The sequence below is a fragment of the Cavia porcellus genome, unplaced genomic scaffold, assembly GCF_034190915.1.
Source record: "Cavia porcellus strain 051 isolate PalLab524CR breed Dunkin Hartley unplaced genomic scaffold, mCavPor4.1 scaffold_22, whole genome shotgun sequence".
Lineage (NCBI taxonomy): Eukaryota > Metazoa > Chordata > Mammalia > Rodentia > Caviidae > Cavia > Cavia porcellus.
Window position 1 is genome coordinate 14,677,698 of NW_026947505.1, and position 26,441 is coordinate 14,704,138.

General features: G+C 38.9%; 1 protein-coding gene across 3 annotated transcripts in view; it reads left to right on the plus strand.

Moving 5' to 3' along the window:
• Positions 1-22,256, plus strand: part of LOC100725062 (ethylmalonyl-CoA decarboxylase) — a 37,736-nt gene extending 15,480 nt beyond the window's left edge. For all 3 annotated transcript variants that reach the window (XM_063233472.1, XM_063233473.1, XM_063233474.1), the window contains exons 5-7: positions 2,709-2,761; positions 4,534-4,614; positions 21,001-22,256. In XM_063233472.1, the coding sequence (XP_063089542.1) occupies positions 2,709-2,761; positions 4,534-4,614; positions 21,001-21,409 (543 nt within the window). In that variant the 3' untranslated portion in view covers positions 21,410-22,256. The remainder of the gene's footprint in view (positions 1-2,708; positions 2,762-4,533; positions 4,615-21,000) is intronic.
• Positions 22,257-26,441: the final 4,185 nt, after the last annotated feature.

Consider the following 26,441-nt stretch of genomic DNA (forward strand, 5'->3'; position numbering starts at 1 on the left):
GGTACGGTGCATGCATGCAGAGCCTACAAGCCAGGCTTCATGCAGACTACAGTTGGCCATAACTGGGTGAGAATCGTGGATGGCCTTGGAGTTAGGGGACCCAGTCCCCCTGAGCTGTCCCTCCCCGCCACACATTCCGCGCTCCCCACTGTCGCCTCCCTGCAGATTTCCTCTCCCGTGGCTCCTCTTTACTCCACATGTGGACTCTCTAGTCACAGATGCCTCACCGGCCTCTGCTATTGGGAGAATTTGCTTTGTTTTCAGAAGGCTGCTGTACTTGGTCTGCATGATGATTTTAGTAATTCAATTACATTCCCCTCCAGCTGTGGCAAAATGCTTGAAATTGATGATTACATGGATTTTTAAAAAAATAATTATGTCAGTGTTTTTGCCACTGTGATTTTTCAGATATTGGAAAATGCTTATTAATGATAGTTACCAAAGATCAACAAGACGGAGCCTAACACAGTGAGAGCCCTGTGTGCCAGAGCAGCATCTGCACTGCTCCACGTCCTGTGGTGGTCGCTTGGCTTTCACTGCAGGTCTGTTTCTTTGCAACTGGTCTCCTAAGCAGTTGGCTTCTTTCTGGTGTTTTTAGTCCTGATGAGCAAGAACAGAACTGCCCCTGCTTCTGTGACACAATTCTTGGTTGAGAAGGCAGAGTCCAGGAGGTGACTAGCAAAACTCTCAATTCACCCTGAAAATATACAGGGAGTGGAAAAGAATGCAATGTTTAAAAGTGTGATTATAATTCAGTTATAAAATTAGGATTTCAGCTGGAAGTGGTGGTGCATGTGAGTAATCCCAGCGCTCAGGAGGCTGAGGCAAGAGGATAGTTGCAAGTTCAGGACCAGCCTTAAAGAAAGAAAGAAAGAAGAAAGAAAAAATTGGATATGATGCCACAGGTGTTCTGTATGCTGTAACAGTTCTCCTTTTAGAGGGAGGAAGCAGAGACCACCTACAGGATACAGGGAGATGAAAACTGCTGATTTCCAGCGAGTGGGCATGAGGCCTCAGGAACAGTCTGGCGGGTTAGACACCTTCAAGAGTCTTACTCTAGCTTCAGGACAATACCCTCCTTTGTCCCTTGACCTCCTATCTCCTCCATTCCCCTCTTGGGGGCACATTTATATCTTTCTCTTTTTTTCTCCCATTTTTTGAGACAAGGTTTTGCTGTGTAGTTCAGGCTGGCCCTGAACTCACTATGTAGCCCTGGCTGGCCTGGAACTTGAAGTGATCCTCCCATCTTAGCCTCCTGAGCTGGGATTACAGGCATGCACCACCACACCTGGCCTATAATTGTATCTTTCTAATTTAGATTTAAATCAGCAGTCATTCCTCACTCTATGAATTCAGAGCCAGTGCTACTTACATGTTCTCCTTCATGCTGCTAGTAAGCGATAACACTGCCATTTGCACTCAGCCTCTTTCTGGCCAGCTGGCTTTGCTGAGCTGAGTTGGAGGTGCTGGCAGGGTGTGAAAATTGAGGAAGGTTTTAGTGCTTCACAGGAAAGGCACAGTCAAAGGGGAACAGTGGGTGACACTTGCAAGAAAGTGCCTCTTCCAGCGCAGCTCTGGAAATTCTTGGGGCGAAGTGGTGGAGAATGAAGGGAAGAGTCAGGGAGCAGAAAGCTGAAGTCAGGTGGTGCCCTCTGTCCAGATTGGAGCAAAGAAACTGCTCAAGGACCACAGCGCATTTATTTATACTTTGGCAGTTGGATGTCATGTGGTACCACCTGCCTACCAGCCTGTGTGCTTGGTGTGCCTTGGGTGCCTGGTGTTCTCTGGACTGGAGCAGCTTGTTCATGGAGTTTACCTTGGCACACTGTGTGGATGACCGATCTCCAGCTTCATCCGCTCACTACAGGGAAGGAGCTGTGCTTAGGACAACGAGAAGCATGGATTCGCTTGTTAACAGTAAATGCATTAGGGGATTCAGTAAATAAGAGAAACCAAGGAGGAAACCTAGAAAGGAAAACTCAGTAAGAGAATCAAGGGTTTAAAATCTCATTACAAACTAAGCTAGAGGAACAGAATGAAGAAACTGTCAAAGGCACTGCCTGTTAGAGCGAGCAAGAACAAGACGGGGAAAATAGAGAAATGGTTTAATTTGCAAGCTTAATATTAGAAATATTCGAGGGAAATCGATTTAATATGCAAGCTTAATATTAGAAATGTTCAAGGGAAATCTTTTGGAAGAAGGCTGAAGGCCAAATTACACGCGTTTCAGAAAACCTGAGTTGAAAAGAGTAGGCAGTGTGTTTGGGTTCCTTTTAAGAAGAAATGCGTTCATTTGTAGAGATGCGTAGATGCATAGGAAGTACAGAAATTCAAAGCTTGTTACAACACACCTTCTCTCCTCCTGCCTTCCTTCCTTCTTTCGTGTGTCTGTCTGTGTGGCAGTAACTCAGCACCCTTCTCCCCACTATTTCTCCAGTGCAGCTCCACTCTATCCTCACCTTGCAATCGACTGTCCTGCCTGCCTCTCTGCTGCACCTCATGCCTAGCTGAGCCAGGGAGCCTTTGTATATGCAAGCAGAGTCAAATGCAGTGTCCTTTGTGTTTCACACAGCATCAGACACTTGTAAATGAACTTGTAAAACTAGATACGTGTTTTTGTCTTCATTACTTTCTGAAATCTCAACTTAAAAATGTTATTTTGTACAAGTGCATTATATCTTTGTATTTATGCCTATTTTTATTTAAAGGATGGAATGGCTTTATGTATGTTCATGCAGAACACCTTAACAAGATTTACAAGGTAATGTATCTTTTTAAAAGACGTATGATTTCTAAAAGACCAAAAGTAGTTCTGTATCACTTTATTATTTACACTAACTAGAAAATGACAGTTGATTTTTAAGTTATATACATATATTCCAATGCTGCATTATTTTTTTTGCTATAGAGAACAATCATTTAATTGAATTTTAGCAAAGGATACACAAGTATTTCATTCACAATAGAAAGGAGGGAGGAAAAGAATTTCCTCAAGGAGTTCCTGGGACTGTCTTCAGGGGCAATCACCAGGCAGTCACACTTTGATGTCACACATTAGAGCAGAATAAGGACACCAGCCAGGAAGTTCGGGACAGAGTGACTTGGTATTGAGAATTCCAGGACCATGTGTTGTAGTGGACTGTGTCCAGAGGCGGTGGGAAACCAGCAATGGATTGAAGAGTCTCTTACGGCTTTCTAAGAAAGGTGGATTTATTTTGCATCGAGATAAGAAAAAAATGAGAAAATTTTTTCTTTACAATTCCAGTATTTCAAACTGCTGCAGGTTTTGGTTAGTTTCTAATTTCTTATCCTGCATGTAGACACTCTACAATTATAAGAACTAAAGAAATTTAGATGACTGTATTTTGGGACTTATACCTGTTAGTCTAGAAAGAGCAGTAGAATCATAACATTTCAGTGTAAAATACTATTTTGTTATTCTAGTACATGTTCATTTGCGTCCTCTATTAAGACTTAACTTCTTAGATAAATCTGAGTAGCTGTTCTATTTTTTGTTTGCTTGTTTATTTGATTTTGTGTGTCACTAGAGACTGAATCTGGAGATGCTATACCACTGAGCTACATCTCCAGCCCCTTTATTTTTAAGTGCACACCTGGAATCTTGGCTCTTCAGGGGCTGAGGCAAGAGGTTCCCACGTTATTTTTTAGATTGTCCCTTCTATATGCAGCCAGTGTGTATTAAATATTCATCTGTATTAGACTTGCAACTTTATATTTGGATTAGAAGAAGCGTCCTTTTAAAACACTGTATATTTACCCTCTAGTATTTGCATATGCTCACAAATTGGGTCTTTCCAAATAAAATGAAGAAATTTATTTTTAAAATAATGCCTGAACATAGGATTGCCCTATTCATAGGACCCTTCAATTCATAGCTTTGGGGTTCTGCCATTAGGTCCACATCTTCCTTTGGGTCTATCCTTAATTTTCCTACCCTTAGCCAAAGATGAATAAAAACAGATGAAGACAATATTACATTCAGTTCTTCTGGATTGTTACTTGCTAACAGGCTCCAGGATTTATGTTATTTAAAAGCATGTGTCTTGGGAATGAAGTTTGAATATGCATTCAGTGTAAACATTGTTGGGTCTAGTGCTGGTGACACCTGTACCCCAAGCAGTATGTGAGGCAGAGGCAGTATTGCACCTTCAGGCCCAGCCTAGCAACTTCGCAATGTGCCAAGACTCTGTCTCATAATAAAACACAGCAGGAAATGCGGAGGCGTAGCTCACGAGGAAGGCCTTGGGGTCTATTCTCAGTACCAAGAAAAAAAGCAATAAAACCTCACTCGAACTTACATGGCATTTAGTATGAATTAGTGTATTTTTAGTACTGTGCTGTTTTTCAGCTTAGGGTTTTTCACAGCTTCAGGCTCCACTATTGTTTGATACATGTTACTTACGAACACCGTATAATAGTTGTATTTGCACTGTAATTCAAGACTTTCAAAATTACATTTGTAAATCAGTATTGAAGCCAAAACTGTTAACAGCCCTTTCCTCCCACACGCAGGCTTCCTTTAATAAGCGTGGCCCTGGTGCAGGGCCGAGCCCTGGGTGGAGGCGCGGAGTTAACCACAGCCTGTGACTTCAGGTAGGATTAGAGTCCTTGTGTCTCCCGTGAATAGATTGCTATCTGCTCAGATTTCTTTTTGTGCCAGGATGTCGCTGTTTTATATATTCCTAAACAGAATAAATAATGAGTGAGTGTTTTCTTTTGGTCAGTTGTTAAAATAGATCATTTGTGGTTAGGGTAAAAACTGTGGCTCTCACCATCCACTGAAGAAAAAGTTGAGAGCACAGTGATCTTGAGTAACTCAAGTCCACATGAGCAGAGCCCTTGGGGAGGAAAATTAAGGAAATGTATGGAACTTGAAAATACAGAAGGATTATACCAAAGATGTATATTGGGGGAAAAAAGAGAATGGAGAAAAAGAGGCTGCTGTACTGCCCTTTGGCCAAGAGAAGAGCCTTCCTGAGTTTGTTTCACATCTCCCTGTGTGAGTCATAGCTACTTTCTTAAGCTTTAGGGCAGATTTAGGACATAAAGTTAGATGGGTGTGGTTGCACACCACTGAGGTCCCTACACTGGGGAGCCTGAGGCAGGAGTATTGCTGTCAGTTAGTCAGAGGACAGGCTGAGCTGCAAAGGGAATTACAGGATGAAAGACAACACACAAGCAAATCCAGTGAGAGAAGTTCTTTGGGACCAGCAGCTCTTTGGTCTCTAAAATTACTTTCCCTATTTAAAGCTGAGCTACATAGGAATGAAAGTATCTAAAATCTAAAGGTATTCCTGTTCTTGAGACTTCTTTGGCATTAGCATTTTAGAGAACTCCAGTGCCCCACCTCACAACCTTCAGCCTTTGGGAGGCAGAAGGGGTGAGGCCCCAGGATGGGAGGAAGAACACTAGAACCCTGCTAAGCTGGAGCAGCTGCACAGGACACAGGCAAACTCTAGCACTGTTGGTCATGTTCTGCCCTGAGCAGTAACTGTTTTATCTCCTTGTTGTTTCCCCTATTAATAGATAAGTTTCAGTGATACTGTGGATACATACACAGTGCAGTATCGACTTGCTAATATTACTTTCTGTCTTAAAATGAGTTTACACTATGCTGTTGTACAGAAACGCCATGACAGCAGCATTCTGCTATACTTCGTTCACTGTTTTCTTTTCATTCACAATCTTTTTTAAATTTTTATTTCATTAGTATGTGTTTGTAGTACACATTAAAAGGCATCATCCTTTAATATAATTAGAGAAAAGATTCTGTAAAAGCCATAGATTCTCTTTTCATAATTTATGAATCAAGCTTCATTTTATCAGTTAAAATATGTCCTTTTGTATCCTCAGAGATTTGAGCATAGTTCTGGTGCATAAGACAGTCTCCCAAGTTCCTGGCCTCTTTTAAAGTAGTAATTCCTGGTTGAGCAGATAGATGCAGGAGGAGGAGGAAGGTGGGTGCTTTGTATGGCAGCGCCCTCTGCTGTCTGCAGGCTGGATTCCAGCAGGATGCTGCTGTCTCCTGTTTGTGAGGCTAGGTAGGAAATGCTGTGTGTGAAAGAGTGAAATACTTTACTGTCTTTACTCTGAAATGCAGTATGTGATAAAGATTTTGAAAGAATACAAAAGTGTGCATTATTACACCTTTAAAATCCTCTACATGCAAGTAAGGGCAAATTAAGATTTTATGGGTGCCTTTTGGAGAAAGAGATAACCCTTCAACATAGTCTGGGGTCCACCTTCACGTGTTCATTAGGCTTCTGTGCCATCTTTCATGTCCACCCCTGGGATTTCTCCTGTAGTGGCAGAGCTTTCTAGCCCGACTTACCTGCAGCATTCAACAGGGAAGAAAACTGGGCAGTAAGAGGCCTCAGAAAAATTATGTCTCCTAGGCTGATCTCACAGGCATAGAAGAGGAGGAGGTTTGAGGCAAAGAACTAGAAAACCAAATGGGAAAATGCTTAAAGATCCTCTCAGACTAAGAGCCAATAGTTATGTGCTGTGTTCAGAGATTACTTGTTTTTTAATTCTTTCATGTCATTTTATTTGAAATAATTTCGTTCATTTAGATTTTGCATTTATGCTTTCTATCCATATTAATTTAATTTTGTTTTTAATATGTAGAATGTTGTAATAAATAATTTTGTGTGTACTTTTGCTATGACTAATGGTATTTCATATGAATAAATTCTAGAAGTGAAGATTACCAAATTAAAGATAACAAATATTTGTGGCTGCCAACTTTTCCTTCATAGGAAGTGGGTAACTGACCTGTCTTTCATTCCCTCTGTCCTGTTTCACGTAGACTTGTCAACACAGCTTACTCTTACACTTGTCAGCTTTTGCCTGTCTGATGGGTGAAGAATAGTATTTTAGCACAGTTTCAGTGAGCATTTCCCTAGAGTAAAATAGTTGTTTTCCTGTGTCTAAGGATCACTTTATCAATCCTTTTATGAACTACCTATTCATATTTTGCTTATTTCTCAATAGAATACTTGACCTTTTATACTCATTTTTTAAAGTTTTTTCATATATTGTGGACATTTGTTATTATCTGTGATATACTTTGTAAATATTTGCCTAATTTGCTACATGTCTTTTTGAGTCTATTTGTATGATGTTGTTTTCTCAAAGCAAGCTATTTTAGAGAATATACTGTCAGTCTTTTTTATTATTTTTTATTATTGACTTTGAATTTTGAGTGGCAAAAAGGCTTGCCCTACCTGTAAGTTAGAAAGATTTCATGGTTTGATTGGTTTTTAGTAAATAGTTTGTGTTTTACTATGCCTATCTAAACCATTTGAGCTTATTTTTATTATGTAACAAGTAATGGATCACATCTCTTTTTCTAGGTAGCCATTTTCCAAATTTTTGTTTATGTTCTAAGGATATAAATTAGTACCTCTTACATATTAGCATGATTTTGACTTGTAGTTAGATTTGTCGATAGGTTCTCTAATCTGTTCCATCATTCCCAGTTTTTCTGTATCATTAATGCTGTGATAACTACTTGTGTCTAAGACCTTATCCACTCAGGGTTATTTCCTGAAAATAAATCCTGTAAGTAGCTATTTTAAAAAAACTTAGTATACTATAGCTTTCTGAATATCCAGCATACTAAATAATCCTTACAGAATTCTACCTAGTTTGGGAGTATTCCTACCAAATTTAAAGTCTGATAAATCACATGCAAGTATGAACACTTACAGTAGTCCTTCAGTATCTGCAAGGGGCTCGTTCTAGGACCTCTTCTGGATGACAAAATCTGTAATTGTTCCAAGACCCTTATTGGATATGGCATAGTATTTACACACATCTTCCTCTATATTTTGAATCAGCTCTAAATTATGTATTATACTAATACAACATAAATGCTATGTAGTTGTTATACTGTACTGTTTAGAGAATAAAGAGGAGCTAAAAATATAAAGAACCTTTGAAATACATTGTCAAACTCACCTCTGGGAAAGATTATACCAGTTTATCCTACCAGCAGAAGATAAGTATCTGAGAACATCCTTTCTTAAAATGAACACAGTCTTTCAAAAAATATTTTCTAATTTTGATAATAAATACTTATTTCAATTTAATTTACATTTTAAGGTTTTAAAGCATATAGATGTTCATTGATCTGTTTCTGTTTGCGTGTAAGTTGTCTGCATTTCCCTCTTCCATTTGTTTTCTTTGCGAGTGTTGGGCTGTCTTTGGGATAGATGAAATACACATTTTAATTCCACCATGTCCCTAATGAAATAAAATTCTCAACCTGCAGTTCAGAGCATACCTATTTCATTTGCTTCTAATCTTCAACATGTTTTTCTTGAATATAAATAACCTTTAGCCAGATGTTAGCATTTCCAGCAACTGCTTTTCCAGGTCTGTCACAAAGAAAGGAGGCTATAAACATGCATATTCCGAGAGAACTGCTATATGTAGCCCTTTTCTTAAAATATTTGTTTCACAAATAAAATGCAAAATATACATGTAATACATACTGTAAATATATAAATAGATGTGCACATATATGCACATAGACACACACACTCAAAAGACCTAATTCCAGGTGGAAGTGCCGGGACTTTGAATATGACGCGCATACTCCAGGAAGCAGTCGCACGGCCCTCATTGTTCTGTTTTGTAGTTACCATGGCATTACTTGGAAGTTCCTGTGTATAATATTACAAAAATCTGTCTCTGCTCATGCTAGGGTTACTAATTGGATTAAAATCATGCTTGACTGTCACAAAGCATTTTCTAGCCGTTCCCCACCCTTACTACTATGACTGCACACAAATAAGCATTTTCTCTTCACCCACATCCCTTTTTACTGAAACTGTCTTGTATAAAGTGCAGGGCGCCTCAAGAGGCAGTCACCTGAGAGTTGAGAAACAGGGGTGAGATCATAAGGAAAACCCTTGGGTTCTTTCATTGCATTTTCCATAATTTGTCTTGTGAGGTGATGGCAGGCAGGAAAAAAAAGAAGGTAAAAACGAAATACATGTGCAAGCAAGCATTTATGTTCAAAATGTGATACTAAAGTGTGATTTGTGATTGGAGATGCTGCAAGTTATGTAACCTATATCAGTGGTGGCAAACCTATGGCATGTTGCTTGCTGTGGTATTGGTTTTTGGTTTGGGGTTTTTAAAAAAAAATTTGTAATTTTTATTTTAAAGAATAAAATCAAACAATAAATCAGAATGAAGCCAATCAAAACAAAACAGTGTGACACAGGATTTCAAAACAAGATAATAATTCAACAATGATCACCGTAATGCCTCTTATTGTCTTCAAAATAGCCTCCCAGAACGAGGCATTTATCTCAGCAGGCCAAGTGCTTGCCTGGTAAGCGCAAGGTCATGAGGTCCATCTCTGGTACCACCCCCCCCATTCTGAAAATGTAGTCGCCCATGGCCATAAGACAGTAAAATCAATCAAAACAGAACAGAATAGAAGCAATAAAGGACTTAAAAACAACAGTAAATCCAAAATGGCTCCCATTATATATCTTGTTATCTTTGAAATAGCTGCCCTAATAAAATCAAACAAGACAAAACAGAATAAAACCCAACCAAATGAAACAATGATAATGATGCAGAACTTCAAAACAAGGTAATAGGGACTTAAAAATGGCTACCACCTCCAGAAGGCATTCCCCAATAGATGCTGCACTGTGTACCGCTATCTGAGTAGGTGATCAGACTACAATCTTTAGGCCTGCAAAGTCAGTGAAACACTAACCACTACAAGCATGAAGTTGTATTCTGCATCATTAGCTATGGTCATGTTGTACTGCAAAAATGAGACCCCAAGATGATGTCCAAAAAATGGGGCAAGAAGCATTTTATTTTAGCTGATACCTAGTGACACAACCTGTGTTGGAATCTGCAGAGCTGAGTAACCAGGTTAAGTTTCAGGGTGTTTTTAAGAGGAAAAACAGCAAAGAACAGAAAAGGGGAGGGAGCTTTTACAAAAAGGGAGTTAATCTTTGCAAAATATTTTACAACCAGGGCCAGTTGGTCCTGGGATGAGTGCTTTATAATTAGTGATCAGCAAATGTTTTACAATCAAGGGTCAGTTGGTTCAGGAACCAAATTGCTGTTCTCGAAGGGGATAATTCACAAGAAACAAGAGTTGAAACACAGGGGCTAGGGATTTAGCTCAGCGGCATAAGCACCTGCCTTGCAAGCAGGTGGTCATGAGTTCAATCCCCGGTACCGATAAAAATGAAAAAGACAAAAAAAAAAAAAGAGTTGAAACACAAGTCAGGGTAATGACAGCAAACAGGATAGTGGCACCTTAGCCAAGTTATAACATTCCCCACTGATTTTAGCCAGTGAGTCAAATCATTGACTCATGGAAGAGGCTTCCATTAGGGGTATCTCTCTATAGCCTTGTGTCCTTAGGATCATTAGTTTAACAGTTTGAACTTGATCTTTGACATAGTTTACTAATGTTTATAACCCAAGGTTCAATAGTTACACAGACGACGAGGATTAACAAAGGCTCTATGACTATTGTTACCAAAGTTGTTAACCAAGGGAAAAAGAAAACTTAACGTTCAAACGAGTTTTGTTCAGCCTGCATGGCTTGTTCTCTTTCTTGCAATCACATTTTAAGGCTTGCCATGTTCTGTCTGATGATCCCAGAATGGTTGGCACACAGGCAGCAGTTTTTTCCTAAAGCCAAACATAGAGACCTCCCTCTTTTAAGAACAGGAGATATAGTCCCTGTCGGTTTTGTAAAACCATCTCAGCCAGGGAGCTCAAGGAATCTTCCAGCTTGGAGACAGAGTCCCTAAAAGTGGCTAGATCTCGGTTGATAAGCGCACTCAGGTGCGTATAATTTTGGTTTCCAATTATTAGGCTGGACACTCCTAAACCTATTGATCCCACTACCCCAACATCTACAGAAGTATTCTGTCTTTAGATACACTGTGAACACCTCCAGGTATGATAATCTCTGGATACTCCAGTATGGGCAAGGTCAGTAGCTGGTGGTTGTATCTGGTGGCAGAGATACCAGCCAATGGACTGTAACTTCTTTTGACTATTTAGGTCTTTGCAAGGCCCAGTTTGTTTTTCTTTAATCTGCTGGACGTGCTGTTTAGCATATTGTCTTATTTTTATCTCTTTTTGTCTAATTTTTATTGGGATCTTATTTAACAGAGCACATAAATGTAGTTTAATTATCTCATGGACAGTGGCATTGGTTGTCAACATCTCACATTGTAAGCAGTTATCTTCCAAGTTCAAAATTGAGGATTATGAGAAGGGCCCCCAGTCTCCATAAGGGAGTACCCATAAGAACAAAACTATTAGGTACATTTGGCAATCTTAAGCTTTAAGAGGTTCTTGGAGGGGACAACAGTCCACTTCTCCACCGGTTGATAACCTTTGGAGGCCGGGACCAGCTTAAAGTAATGATGGATTCAGGCAGGTTTCCCAGCAACTTTGATGGCAGTTGGAGTGCTGATGACCACAGGGTAGGGGCCTTCCCACTGTGGTTCGAGAGATTCTTGGTAATGTCTCCTGATAAGGACAAGTGTTCCAGGTTCCACTCCAGGGCACTCATCCTCGAAATGGGCTGTAGGCGGAGGATGTTGTTGGAATAACCAGTGGATGGAAGTCAGAACTAGCTGAAGAGCCTGGAAGGACTTAACAAGATCTTGGTTAGCTAGATCAGCTAGTTTTTCTTCAGAAATCTTAAGGATGAGGGGAGGGGGGGCTCCCATATAGAGCCTCAAAAGGGGAAATACCAGCAACATAGGAGGTACATTGCACACGCAAGAGGGCAAAAGGAAGGAGGACTCACCCAGTTCTCACCAGTTTCCAAGGTCATCTTAGTCATTACCGTTTTTTTTGTGTATTTTTATTTTTTAAGAAAGTAAAGTAGACAAAAGGATAGAAATGATACTTCATGTATAAAGATGCTGTTTAGTGATAATGTTGGATTTTCCTAGCCATCATGCATCTGTCATCTCTTCACTTCATGCTCTTTTTATTACTCTCATGACCAGTTATAAAACTGCCTAATGTCAGGAGTCTACTCTTAAAACAGAGAATGCCCTACAACTTGTTGGACACATGGGGCTGTAACCTTTAACAGTTTCTTTTAATACTACAGAGTGCATCATACCAGCAGTATAAGTCAGAAGTGAAGGCATAAATGGCTGTTGTGAGAGATTTTATGGTGTTACAAGCAAACAAGGGCTTTATCCCTATGAACCATGTTTGAGCTACAACCAAAATTGGTTTTAGAAAAAACTCATCAGGAAATTCCCAGCATAAGTGGGAAGATGAGCTTGTGAGCACGTACAGTTGCACTCTTATATAGTCAGATTTGGTTTTGATGACATTGTGGAAAGAGATTGTGGAATGTGATATATCTGTACTTCTTAACAACTGTTGTCTTAACTATGTCATTGAGACAGTTACTTAACCTGCTAAGTGTCCATTTTTGTAATACCTCCATTTTAAATCTGAAACTGTGTGATGGGAATAATAATGTTTGCTGTGGGTGTAACATCCCTTTTTTAGCTAAACATTTGTTTTTTCTCATTGAAAAAAATTTTTTTTCTCATTTGAAATGGCTATCACTCTTTTAAGGTATCAGTGGTGGAATTTGGAAGCAGAAATATGTTCATAAATCTGTTGAGTCTTGCTTAAGTGTGTGAGCTGACATCAAGGTGCTTTTTCTCTCACTTTGCTTTCTAGTGTTGCATGTTTTAAAAATATTTTTTAATGAATAAGGGAGAGGTTGAGATAAAAGGGGGCATAACAACATAACAATACAAGTTACAGTATGACACTTTCAGCAACCTACTGCTTCACCACCAAATAACCTGACTTAATAGTAGTTACCATAGTGTCTTTTTCCTTGAAATATTTGAATATAACTTCATATGCTATAGTATCAAACATATCAAGACTGTGTAACACCATTCAAGTGGATGAAAGCATTGTAGAGTATTTAGAACCATCTAACAGAAAAATGATCAGTGGTTTCTATATTGTCTCTTGGCCTATAACAATTTTTGTTTATACTACCACATACGATAAAATCCAACAACATACAACATGATAAAATCAATGGAGACAGAAGAGCCATAGTTTGGTGCAGCTTCAAAACAGGATGGTATTAAATCAGCACTAGCTATTATGATGTCTTGTTTTCTTCAAAATAGCTGTTCATTGCATCACAGGCCATAATATCAAATAGCCCAAAATAAATTCATTCCAATTAATGAGTGAAAACTTTATATAAGGCTTCAAGGCCACATAATGGGGAATCATGGTTACCACATACTTTTATATATTTGAATCATTTCCTACACTAGGGAAACTATTCGGTATTCACAGATGCGAGTTTGATTTAGTTCACTTATGAGTATGGTCTCAAGCTGCGCCCATTTATTTATAAATATCTCAATGTGATCCTTCTTTATAGCTGAGTAGTACTCCATTGTATAAAAATACCATAACTTTTTTATCCATTCCTCAGTTGGTGGACACTTAGGTTGTTTCTAAGATTTGGCTATTACAAATTGTGCTGCTATAAACATGGGTGCACATATATCACTGTAGTATGATGCTTTCAGTTCTTCTGGGAATATGCCTAGAAGTGGAATAGCTGGAACAAATGGGACTTCCAATCCCAGCTTTTTGAGAAATCTCCAGACTGACCTCCACAAAGGTTATACCAGTCTACACTTCCACCAACAGTGTAGGAGAGTTCCTTTTTCCCCACAGCCTCTCCAGCACTTGATGTTGATTTTCTTGATCCTAGCCATGCTTTCCGGAGTGAGATGGAATCTCAGTGTGGTTTTAATTTGCATTTCCCTAATAACTAATGATGATGAACATTTTTTCATGTATTTATTTGCTATTTGTATTTCTTCCTCTGAGAAGTGTGTATTCATGTCAGATGCCCATTTTTGGATTGGATCTTTGAATTTTGGGGGTCTGAGTTTTTTTAATTCTTTATATGTTTTAGACAAAAGTCCCTTGTCTGAGGGGGAGTTCACTAAGATCTTTTCCCAGTTTGTGGGTTTTCTTTTCACTATGCTGGAGATTTTTTTTTGACTTACAGAAACTTTTTAATAAGAGGTGGTCCCAGTTATTGATTCTGGGAAGTATTTCCCGTGCAGTTTGAGTCCTGTTCATTAAATCTCTATCTACCCCTATGTCTTCAAGGTTTCTACCTAATTTGTCTTCCAATAGATTCAGTGTTTCTGTTTTAATATTCAGATCTTTGATCCATTTAGATTTTAATTTAGTACATGGTGATAGGCTTGGGTCGAGTTTTAGTTTTCAGCAAATGGAGAGCCAGTTTTTCCAACACCATTTATTAAAAAGACTGTCGTTTTTCCAGTGAACCTGCTTGGCTCCTTTATCAAAGATGAGGTGGTTGAGTGTGTTTGTAGTTGTGGTTGTATCTTCTAATCTATTCCATTGATCCTCTGCTCTTCTTTGATTCCAGTACCATGTTGATCTTACTACTGTTGCTTTGTAGTATAACTTCAAGTCGGGGACTGTTATGCCTCCTGCCTTGCCTTTGCTGCTTAGAATTGCCTTTGATATTCTAGGTCTCTTCTGGTTCCAGATGAATTTTAGGAGTGATTTCTCTAGATCTATAAGGTATGTTGATGGTATTTTTATTGGGACTGCATTGAATCTGTATAACAGTTTTGGGAGAATGGCCATTTTCACAATGTTTATTCTTCCTATATATGAACATAGGATGTCTTTCCATTTTCTGAGATCATCTTCAATTTCTTCTTTCAGTGTATTATAATTTTCCCTGTATAGGTCTTCCACTTCTTTCGTAAGAGTAATTCCTAAATACTTCATTTTTTTGCTTGCTAGTGTGAAGAGTGTGGCTTCTCTTATTTCTCCCTCTGTAATTTTGTTGTTAGTGTATAGGAATGCTATTGATTTCTGAGTATTGATTTTGTATCCAGCTACATTACTGAATTTATTTATTATATCTAAGAGTCTTTCAATGGAGTTTAGGGGGTCTTCTATGTAGAGTATCATGTCATCTGCAAACAATGACAGTTTAACTTCTTCTTTTCCTATCTTTACCCCTTTTATTTTTCTCTCTTGTCTAATTGCTCTGGCTAGTACTTCCAGTACTATATTAAATAGGAGAGGTGATAAAGGACATCCTTGTCTTGTGCCTGATTTTAAAGTAAAGCCTTTAATTTTTGGCCATTTAGTATGATACTGACTGTTGGCTTGTCATAGACGGCCTTTATTATATTGAGGTAAAGGCCATCTATTCCAATTTTCTATAAAGTTCTTATCATGAATGAATGTTGGACCTTATCGAAGGCTTTTTCTGCATCTATGGAAATGATCATGGGATTCTTACTTTTGGCTTTATTGATATGGTAGATTACATTTATTGATTTACGTGTGTTGAACCATCCCTGCATGCCTGAGATGAATCCCACTTGATCATGGTGTATAATCTTCTTGATGATTTTCTGCATCCTATTTGCCAATATTTTATTGAGGATTTTTGCATCTGTGTTGATTAGGGGGATTGGTCTATAGTTCTCTTTTTCAGTTGGGTCTTTCTCAGGTTTTGGTACTAGAGTAATATTTGCTTCCAGGAATGACTTAGGAAGGATTGCTTCCCTTTCAATTTCATTGAAGAGTTTGAGGAGTGTCGGTATTAGGTCTTCTTTGTATTTCTTGTACAATTCTGCAGTGAATCTGTCTGGGCCTGGGCTCTTCTTTGTAGGTAAGGAATTAATTACATGTTCAATTTCATTGATGGAGATTGGGTTATTCACCAGTTTTACATCCTCTTGATCTAGCTTTGGTACTTCATATGTTTCTAAGAATCTATTTCTTCCATGTTATCAAACCTTTGAGAGTAGAGGTTTTCGAAATAGGTGTTGATGATCTTCTGTATTTCTGTTGAGTCTGTAGTGACTTCACCTTTTCATTTCTTATTGCATGGATTTGAGCTATTTCTTCCCTTTTTTAAATAAGGTTGGCTAGGGGCTTATCGATTTTATTTTTCTTTCAAAGAACCAACTTTTTGAATCGTTGATTCTTTGGATTGTTTTCTTAGTCTCTATTGCGTTGATTTCTGCTCTGATTTTTATAATTTCCTCTCTTCTTTTGGCTTTGGGCTTGACTTGTCCTTCTTTTTCTAGGTGTTTGATGTGTAGCATCATGTTGTTTATTTGTATTTGTTCTGTTTTCCTGATGTGGGAACTCAGTGCAATAAGTGCAATAAATTTTCCTCTGAGGATGGCTTTCATTGCATCCCATAGATTCTGGTAAGTTGTATTTGTATTTTCATTTGTTTGTAGGTATTGTTTAATTTCTTTTTTAATTACCTCTGTGACCCACTGATTACTCAAGAGTGTGTTATTCAGTTTCCATGTGTTTGTCATTACCGTTTTTAAAATCTGGTTTATCTTTTCTACTTTTCCTGAACTTTGAGGCCGGTGACACAATGGAGTTTCCAATCAATCTGAAAAGTTTGGGCCAGTTTTTTAGTTATCTGAGCTATAAAAGCCGGGCCATTGTCAGACCCCATGGATAAGGGGAGGCCAAATCGAGGGATGATCTCATACAAGTCTTTTAACTCTCAGGGCTGATTTAGACTTAGTAGAAAAAGCTTCAAGTCATCCAGTGTAAGTATCAACCATTACTAGTAAGTACATATAACCTTGAAGTCCAGATTTTCCCATCTCTGTAAAGTCTATTTAGCAGTGTTCTCCAGGCATGAGGCCATGGTAGCGAGTGACTTTGTATTTGTTGCTGTCACTTTGGGTTCACCAGTTGACATTGGGGGCATCTGAGGCTCATAGACTGGGTAAGCTTTGATAACTGGGGAACAAAGAAACAATCTCAAAAGAGGGCAGCAAGCTTTGATCCTCCCTGGTGAGTGGACCAATGGGCTTGTTGAATGAGTTCACATCCCAACACCTCGGGGAAGAGGACTCGCTTTTCAGGCAGTTGGTACCAGCCTCCAGAGATATTAGACTTTGCTTGAAGTTGAGCTGCCAGACGCAAGTCCTTTCCAGTGTAAATGGGCTCTGACAGAGCAGGTGGGATCAGCTTAATGTCGGAGCCACCTCAGTCCCCACTGATTTTATGGCTTCCTTTTGGGCAGTGGCATCTCCCAGATTGTTTCCTTGTATAAGAATCATCTCCCACTTGATGGGCCTTACAGTTGATGACAGCCACTTTCCTTAGCATCCAAATGGCAGCCAACAAATCTAAAATTTGGGGAGCATTTTTGATCTTTTGGCCCCCAGAAGTCAGTAGTCTCCATTCTTGATAAATGACCCCATGAACATGGGCAGTAGCAAATGCATATCTGCTATCAGTATAAATGTTTGTCTTTACCGTCTGACAACTTGAGGGCTGCAGTGAGGGCAATGAGTTCAGCCCACTGAGCTGATGTTTCTGGCTCCAAGACTTGTTTCTATGGAATCTGAGTCTCTAGTAACGGCAGCTCCCGCAACCTGCTTACCTTGATAAATGTAATTGCTCCCATCCGAGAAGTATGATGGAATTCCAGATAGGGGCTCATCCGTCAAGTCCAGTCGGAGCCCCGTGAGGTGGTCAGTAACCTCAATGCAGTCGTGGAGAGGCAAGGAAGGGTCATCGTCAGGCAGCAGAGTAGCAGGATTTAAAGCTGCTGTTTCTTTGAAACTGATGGTAGTCAGATCCAGAAGTAATACCTGATAGTGCATGACTCAGGAGTTGGATAGCCACTGGTCTGGTGGAGTCTTGATGAGGGTCTCCAGCGAATGAGAGGAGATAATTAAGAGTTTTTGTCCAAAAGTCAACTTTTGAGCCTCCTTTACCAGGAGGGTCACTGAAGCAATCACCTGTAGACAAGGTGGCCATCCATCTGCCATGTTATCAAGCCTCTTGGAAAGATAGGCAACAGGCCTCTACCATGGTCCCAAACTCTGGGTCAGTACTCCTTTTGCTATCCCTCACCTCTCATCGATGTAGAGGGAAAAAGGTTTTTGCAGGTCTGGCAAGGCCAAGGCAGGAGCCTCGGTTTAGGCCAGTTTCAGCTGTTTAAAAGGCTGGTCTTGAGAATCTGTCACTCTAGAGGGTCCTGAGTGGCTCCCCTTAATGAGTCATAAACAGGCTGAGCTATCTCAGCAAAATTAATAATCTGAAGCCTACAGTATCCCATGGCTCCTAGAAATTTTCACACCTGCTTTTTAGTCATAGGGACTGGAATCTGTTGGATGGCTTGTACCCACTGGGAGGAAAGAGTCCACTTTCCTTTATGGACTTGGTAACCTAAGTAGGTCACATTTTTTTGGCATAGTTGGGCCTTTTTAGCAGAGACCTTATAGCCCAGCTCATCTAAGGCTCACAGAAAAGTTTGGGACAGTCCTTTCGCCAGTGCCCCTTCTCTTTGCAATAAGCACATTGATTTTTATCTAGGGGCAGGCGAGACTTTGTATCCGACTTGTAACTTTCTCAGTCAGAACCTGTAATACTCTTGTCAGCTTTTGATCTTTCGAATCTTCATGGTTGAATACCTTCTGAGCAATCTCTAATAACTGACTAAGGGGTATCCCTTCAAATCCCTCAGGCTTCTGCAATTTTCACTTAATATCGGGCTGACTGGGTTACACAGGCAATATTAATGGCCCTTGCATCTTTACGTGCTATCAGATCTATGGTTGTATTAATGCAGTAGGCCTCTTGCAGTCTTTCCAGAAACCCCAAGGGAGATTCATTAGCCAATTGTCTTAACCTCTGAAACTTTGGACAAATTGGTCGGTTTTCTGGCGGCACCCTTAAGGGCTTCTAAAAACAACTGGCAGTACTGCTCCAGAGCCTCCTTACCTCCAGTCCTGTTAGGATTCCAGTCAGGACAGGAGAAAGAGAAAACATGGTTCAGGCGTTTGGGATTGGAGGACGGATTTCTATCTGGATTGTGCAGCTTTCTCTCCCAAGGTACAAATGTACTCCCTCTCCTCCACAGTAAACAGTACCTGTAACAGTTACTGACAGTCATCGCAAGTGGGGCAATGAGTGAAAAAGATAGATGCCAGGAGAGAAATGAGGCCTGGGGGAGCCTTAGAAAAAGGTGGATTAGGGACATAAGTCCATGACTCTACTCCTGAGACACAGGTGTCATATATATGGATATTGCCAGCAGGGCCAATATGGCAATCAAAAGATTTTTTAAGGATTGGTGGAATTCCCCTTTTGGTGACTGTATCTCTAGCCTCATGGATTGTGGCTTGAATATCATTTCACTGGACCACTTGTCTTTTCTCCTGGTCTCTTGGGGGAGCTGGAAACTGATTTTCTGGCCGATTGGCAGGTCTCCCTTTGCCCAGGTTGGTAGAGCCATCACTTAAGGCTGTCCTCAGCATTGGTTGTGTCTCCCACCAATGCTGTGTATATCTTGTGGATCTTTCACCTGTCAAGACACAAGCATAACCTCGCTTCTACATTATTATTCACAGAAGATCTGAAGTCTCCCAGGATGCATCCCCAGGCATGGTCTTTAAAATCTCCAAAATGATTAAGGACCAGGGATAAAGGAGATAAAGACACTAATGATGATACCTGGCCCATAGTTATTAATAACTGGTTAAAGATAACAAAACACAACACAAGGCACCACAAAAGACAAAGTAAACACTGAACACACACACACAGGTTTTCTGTCCACAGTCCGGTGACCTAAAGGGAAACAATTTTCATTGTAACCTTTGAGTCCAGTAAGCCACATGGAGCCTGTAACAGACAAGTTCAAATGAGTAATGAGCCCCTAAATTAGTAACAAAGACAAATTCAAATGGGCAAAAAGCCCCCAAATTACAGACGGGCAAAAATCCTCTGGAGGGCGTCCCGCTCCAGTGCAGAAGGAGCACTGGGCTCATCTGCTACAAATGTGCGCACCCAAATGGGCAAAAAGCCCCAAATTAAATGGAATACTTACAGATGTTAAACCAATTGGTGAATAATTTGGGGAGGGGTCCTCGAGATATCCCAGACAAGCCCCCAAATGTTGTACCCCAAAAATGAGGCCCCAAGATGTTCAAAAAATGGGGCAAGATGCCTTTTAAAAAAAGCACTTTATTTTAGCTGATACCCAGTGACACAACCTGCGTTAGAATCTGCAGAGCTGTGTAACCAGGTTAAGTTTCAGGGTGTTTTTAAGAGGAAACACTGCAAAGAAGAGAAAAGAGGAGGGAGCTTATACAAAAAGGGAATTAATCTCTGCAAAATGTTTTACAACCAGGGCCAGTTGGTCCCGGGATGAGTGTTTTATAATTAGTGATCAGCAAATGTTTTACAATCAAGGGTCAGTTGGTTCAGGAACCAAATTGCTGTTCTGGAAGGGGATAATTCACAAGAAACGAGTTGAAACACAGGTCAGGGTAATGATGCTTACAGAATAGGATAGCAGTGCCTTAGCCAGGTTACAAAAGGTCACAGCCTATGTTTCTCCAGACCATTTAGTTGGGTAAGTGGGGTGGGGAGAAGGGAATGTTGACTCTCTTTTGTCTCTCAGCCTGCACCCCAAAGGTTTAGGGTTAGCATCTAGTTCTTCATGAATGGTGGCCCATGAATGGCACCAACTCACAGGAAAGGGCTCAATAAATAGTTACTGTATTGGGCAAAAGACTGAGGACTTTGAGGATCTTCATTTATGTAGGTTTATGGTATATACGTAATAATTTTTAATGAGAAAATTTGGAAATTCAGAAATACGAAGCCTAGGTTATTTGCAAAGTTAAGCATAAGCAAGCACAACAAACTTGTTTTCAAAGAGGTATTGAGTACCACATGGTACGTTAATCCTAGATGGAACAGCCACATTTTCCTGTCCTTCACTTTTTAGTGTTATGTATCAACTAAAAGGCTCAGTGGCTGTTTTCTAGATTATGGAAAGGTAATGCTTCATTATTGTACATATTTTATAGGTAGTTAAGAATTTTTTCCTCTTTTCTTTTGCAGATTAATGACTCCGGAGAGTGAGATCAGATTTGTCCACAAGGAGATGGGAATAATCCCAAGCTGGGGTGGTGCCAGCCGGCTGGTTGAAATCATAGGCAGTCGAGCAGCTCTCAAAGTGTTAGGTGGGGCCCTCAAACTGGATCCCACAAAAGCTTTAAGCATCGGAATGGCTGATGAGATCTTGCAGTCTTCAGATGAAACAAAATCTGTAGAAGAGGCCCAAGCATGGCTCGCACAGTTTGTCAATGGGCCACCAGAAGTCATTAGAGCTTTGAAAAAATCTGTTTGTTCAGGCAAGGAACTATATTTAGAGGACGCATTACAGAATGAAAGAGATCTTTTAGGAACAGTATGGGGTGGAGCTGCTAATTTACAGGCTATTGCTAGAAAAGGAAAATTTAATAAATAACATCTAAAAATGTGGGTTTACTACAAGTTCCAATTAATAATATATACTGAAGTTAAATGAAAATATGAACAGCAGAATTAATCTGAAAGTACTATTAGTATTCAGATTTGTTTTGGGTTAGGGTTAGGATTAGCTAAAGTCATTAGCCAACATTTTCTTAATATTTGGGCAACACGTTTTGTGTAAGTTATTCCTATCACTTCTTTTATGGCAATAATGGTTCTTAGCTATGAACAAAGGATGCCTGTTTTGCTTTTTGGGTTTTTTTTTTTTTTTTTTTTTACATATAAGTGTGCTTATCACCGTGTCTGCCACCAACAAAGATTAGTTTCTAAAAGGAAAAGGTTCTATTGACAGAAAATCAATTTTTTTATTTCTCACCCATAATATTTTCACTCTGTAATAATTTACAAAACAATCTAATAAACTTTTCAGTTAAAGAACATGGGGCAAGATCATAGGACAAGAAAAGATATGATTAGTCATTTTCTTCTGTACCAAATGAGGAAAAAAGAAAAGCTGCATCCCGTTATCCCTTTCAAGTCTGGAGCCTTGATCTTTTCAATAACTAGGGAACATCAGCTGAACGTACGGGCTGCCATTCACTGTCCTGGGAAATACCAAGCTGGAAACAGAGCTGTTGATAGTTTTAAAACAGAAAGTCTTGATTCATGAAACAAGCATTCTACAACAAAAGTTACCACTTTACGACAGGTTTCTATTTTTCTGAAAAACCTCAACTTTTATAAGTAATTTTATAATCAATTTACTAAAAATGTGTAATTCATATTTTTATGATCATTCCAGTAATTCTGCATACAGTACATGGAATAAATATGGAAATGAACTTGGACAGCCTATAAGTCTTATGTTGATCAAGTAGTTGATACTGTAGTTTTTTCTTTCCAGTGTTCATGAGTGGCCTTACACTCTGGGTAAAAGCAGATTTACTTAAGAGTTCATAGACATGAATTCACTTTACACATACTCCTGTAGATGAAAAAACTCACTTTTATTAAGATGTTTTTATATCTGGGTAAGGAAGGAAGTATTGGGTTAACATGGTAATCTAGAATTTGTGAAAGACAGTCTGTTCTTAAAGCAGAATGATGTTGATAAAAGCAAATCCAAGCTATTTTTACTCTGATTTTGAAATGAAATAAAATGAATGCTACAGTAGCAGTTGTTACACAGTTAAGCCAATGCCAGATGAAAAATCAAAAAGCCTAAGTCCTAGTCTTCCTTATTAATGACATTCTTGAAATCACACAAGTAAGCCTTTAATCTAAATTTCCTTCCCTGTTCCCTGTAAGAATTTATGAAACTCTAGAAAGAATGAGAAAAAATAGCTCACAAAAAAATTCTGCAATCATTAAAGCTCCATAAAAGCTACATTCATACAAAACCAATATGAATACAATGTCGATCAGGAAAGGCAAGGTTTGTCACACTAGTTGTACTGAACGTACATCAAATTTGGACATCTGTCATCAATTCAGATAAACATTTAGCATACACCAAAGTCCACATACAGTGCAGAGTACAGACACACACCTAGTCTGTTAAATAAGGAAACACACATGAAAGCATACAGTCAAAATACTCCATACTCGAGAGGTGTTCAAATACTCAGTACAAGGAGAGACACATGAATGGACATAGGTTTGATAAAGTTTAGGGTGCAAGAAGTGCTGTGTAGAGAAGATTCTAGACCGAGACAGAAGGGTTTGATTAGAAGGTAGTATGAGTAACTTAGAAACATGATTACAATAAAACATCATCAACTCCTCTAAAAATACTCCCCACTTCAAGCAGACATTTCTCCTTGTTCTTGCCACATTTTATGCAGTTTTGTGAGTTCTCTTTAATAAGTGCTTTTTTAATGAGATGTAACCAAAAAGTACAGCAAATGCTTCTGTTGCATTCCATCCAACAACAAAAAAGACGGCTTCACAACACATCATCTGCCTCATTCCCTGGATCTGGGGCTTTGCAGCTCCTGGCACTTCCTTAGTCAAAATGATGATGAAAGGTAAACATCTGCACCGACTCGGGACACGGAGGCAGCCACGACAACACTAAAACAACAGAGGACTTCCAGAACTGCTTCAAAAAGTGGCAAGAATTACGTGGTGTGTTTAAAGTGGAGTATTTAGAGGCAGGTTGATCGGTATGTGTTTTTACTGTGAACTATTCTAGCTTAAACGTTCATTGTATCACTTCATATGCAAGGAACTGAGTCACAAAAGCAATGGAATCAGAAAAGGTAATCACAAAGATAATCATAAATCACACAAGCCTTATTGTGCCCGCCCTAAAGAAACATGACTTGATTTTTATTTCGCAGTAATGGGAAACCACAGACACTATGAAAAGGGGAAAATGACAGGAGCAGAACAGTGGTAAACAGTATGGTAAAAATCTCAAAAGATCTGCACTCTGTTGTTTAACATGAATGACAATGTCTGTACTAATTAATTCTTCCATTTTAAACACAGAACATCTAGAATCTAATTGCTGTAAGACCTTTACATTTGGTGCAAGAACAAGCCTTAAAAAGTAACTCTAGAGTTCAAAAATGAGATAGTCAATAAAAATGTTTATGCTAATCAGAAACTGAAAAACACTATTCTTAGGCTTTCATCATGGCATATCCAATCTTACAACAATCTCACACTTTTACTATGTTTGTGTCCTTGGCTCCTCAATAAAGAAAAGTTTAAAATGGTAAGGTTTTAAAGTTTTCAATTACCTGACGTCAGGCCCAGGCACCCCCTGAAGAGCCACGGCCACCAGGGAGCATTGGTGAGCCACCACCCCACACCCTGTCACAAGCCTGGGAACCTCCCATCAGGGGAACCCAGGTGTCCAGGCCAATTCCCTGCTGGACAGGCAGACAGTGCAGGGAGCGCCCAGGACTTGGCAACCAGCTGATTCGGATGAAGACAGGAAAACATCAAGACAAAGAATCAGTGTGCTATGTCAGATCCCACGCGGTCACAGACATAACATAAATTAAAATCACATGCCTAGCATTTCTGAAATGATGGCAACTGAAGTAAAGAAACAACTTAGTGCGCATACTGTTTGACTACCTACCTATGCGTGCCTGTGTCTGGTGGGCTGAGCAACTGTTTAGTGGACAGTGATGTGCAATATAGTAACTACTACTGATTTCCTATTGTCTTGTTTTTGAAATTCAACTCCTCGCTTATTGTTTTGCTTCATTTTATTGTTTTGTTTTATTCTCTTTAAGAGAAAAGCATTTCAATTAAATGAAAAAGGACACAATGATTCAACAGAAACAGTTTAAGCAGTTTAGATCACAGAAAAAATTTAATTTCCAAATTGTTTTGCAATCCTTAATCGAAGTGCCAATCAGCATATTTAGTAGCACCTCTATGCTATAAAAATTAGCCAAGTATCTTTTCCTAAACCATGGAAAGTTCTAGATCAAGAAATACATCTTTTTAATATGAGAAAGGCACTATTGAAGCTTCAAAGTATTTTTTCTTGCCTTTACAAACCTTTTAAAGTAACATGAGGTACAAGTGAGAACATCTGCTTTTCACTAGTCAACAACTCTGGATCCTGTCCTTCTCACCCTGAAACAAAGGATTATGTGAAATTCTCAAAATGCTCTTTCAGACTGATATGTATTTAAATGATGAAGAAAAAAAAACAAATTAACTATAGGTAATAACTGAGAATAGAAAAATGGGCTGATGTTCACTACTACTTTGGAAAAAACAATAGCAGTGTCATACAGTCTACATCTCAAATTAGGGACCTTACAAGCAAAAGACAAATTAAAAATCTGATCAATTTAAAATTAAAAAAATAGTCCAGTAAAATGTAAAGTATCCAATATATGACTTTGAGGAATGTTATACTTTTAAATACAGAATTCTAACTACTTCCTGTTGTGCTTAAGTAAAATTCATACAAAACATCAGTTTTCCACCTGATGCAGCTATAAAAAGTTTCAACCAAAACCACTACTTTCTACGCTGCTTAATATGATCAATATTTTGTTTTAATTCTTACTCTTGCATTCATGAATAAAGCTAAGCATGTCATGTTAAAATGTAAAAAGCAACTATGACTATGTCAGGGAAGCTATATACTGTAAAAATAATACACTTGGAAAGGCAAAATGATTCTGTTTGAGCCATTATTCTGGTTCCCTCCTCACAATAAATAAGTTGGATAAATTTCATCAGAAAATAAACAAGCTACATTATTTCCTATGAAGCACTCTCAACTACCCATATGCCAGAGCAGATTACCAGTTCAGAGCCCCTAAAATCCACCAAGTATTGTGTCAGTCTATCATGCACTAAGAGATGAGAAAAAATGTTTAGTAACAGTTCTTGTAATTATACATGAAGCAAGTACAGAAGGTAAGTACAGAGATTGTGTATAACACGATAAAGATGTACGTTAATCCACTAACCCACATGCAAGACCTTCTTCAAAGCTGTTTTTATTACCTTTTCAGTTGACCCTACACAGTCCTGAAGTCATTTTTCAATGACCTTAAAAAAGGTAAAAAGTCAAATGTATGCAGAGGGATGAGACCAATATGTAAATAACTGCATCTTCATACTGCTTTTCATAAGAGTTAAGAATTTCAAAGAATTAATGCTAATCCAAAAAGTGGTTATTACTCTAATAGAGGTTTTAAGAAACTCCAGAAATTATTCTGGAAACAAAAGGCATTTATTTTTACATTACTGACTTCAGAACAATTTAAAACAAAATTAGAAACATACTTAAGTTAATCCAACTCTGGTAAGGGACAGGATTAAATATAGCAATCACTTTAAACACTTTTACTACATTTTTCATGTGACATAACTTTGCGGCACAGTATCATATTTATTCCCATATAGCTTACACTCCCATAAGATAAATATGTGTCTGGAATACTTGGACATCTCCTCGCCCATGAGGAATATAGACATAGTTAAGGAAAACCTTCAATGATTCAGATTTTGTTGAACCTTCTTAAAAGACCTCTAGTTAAAGG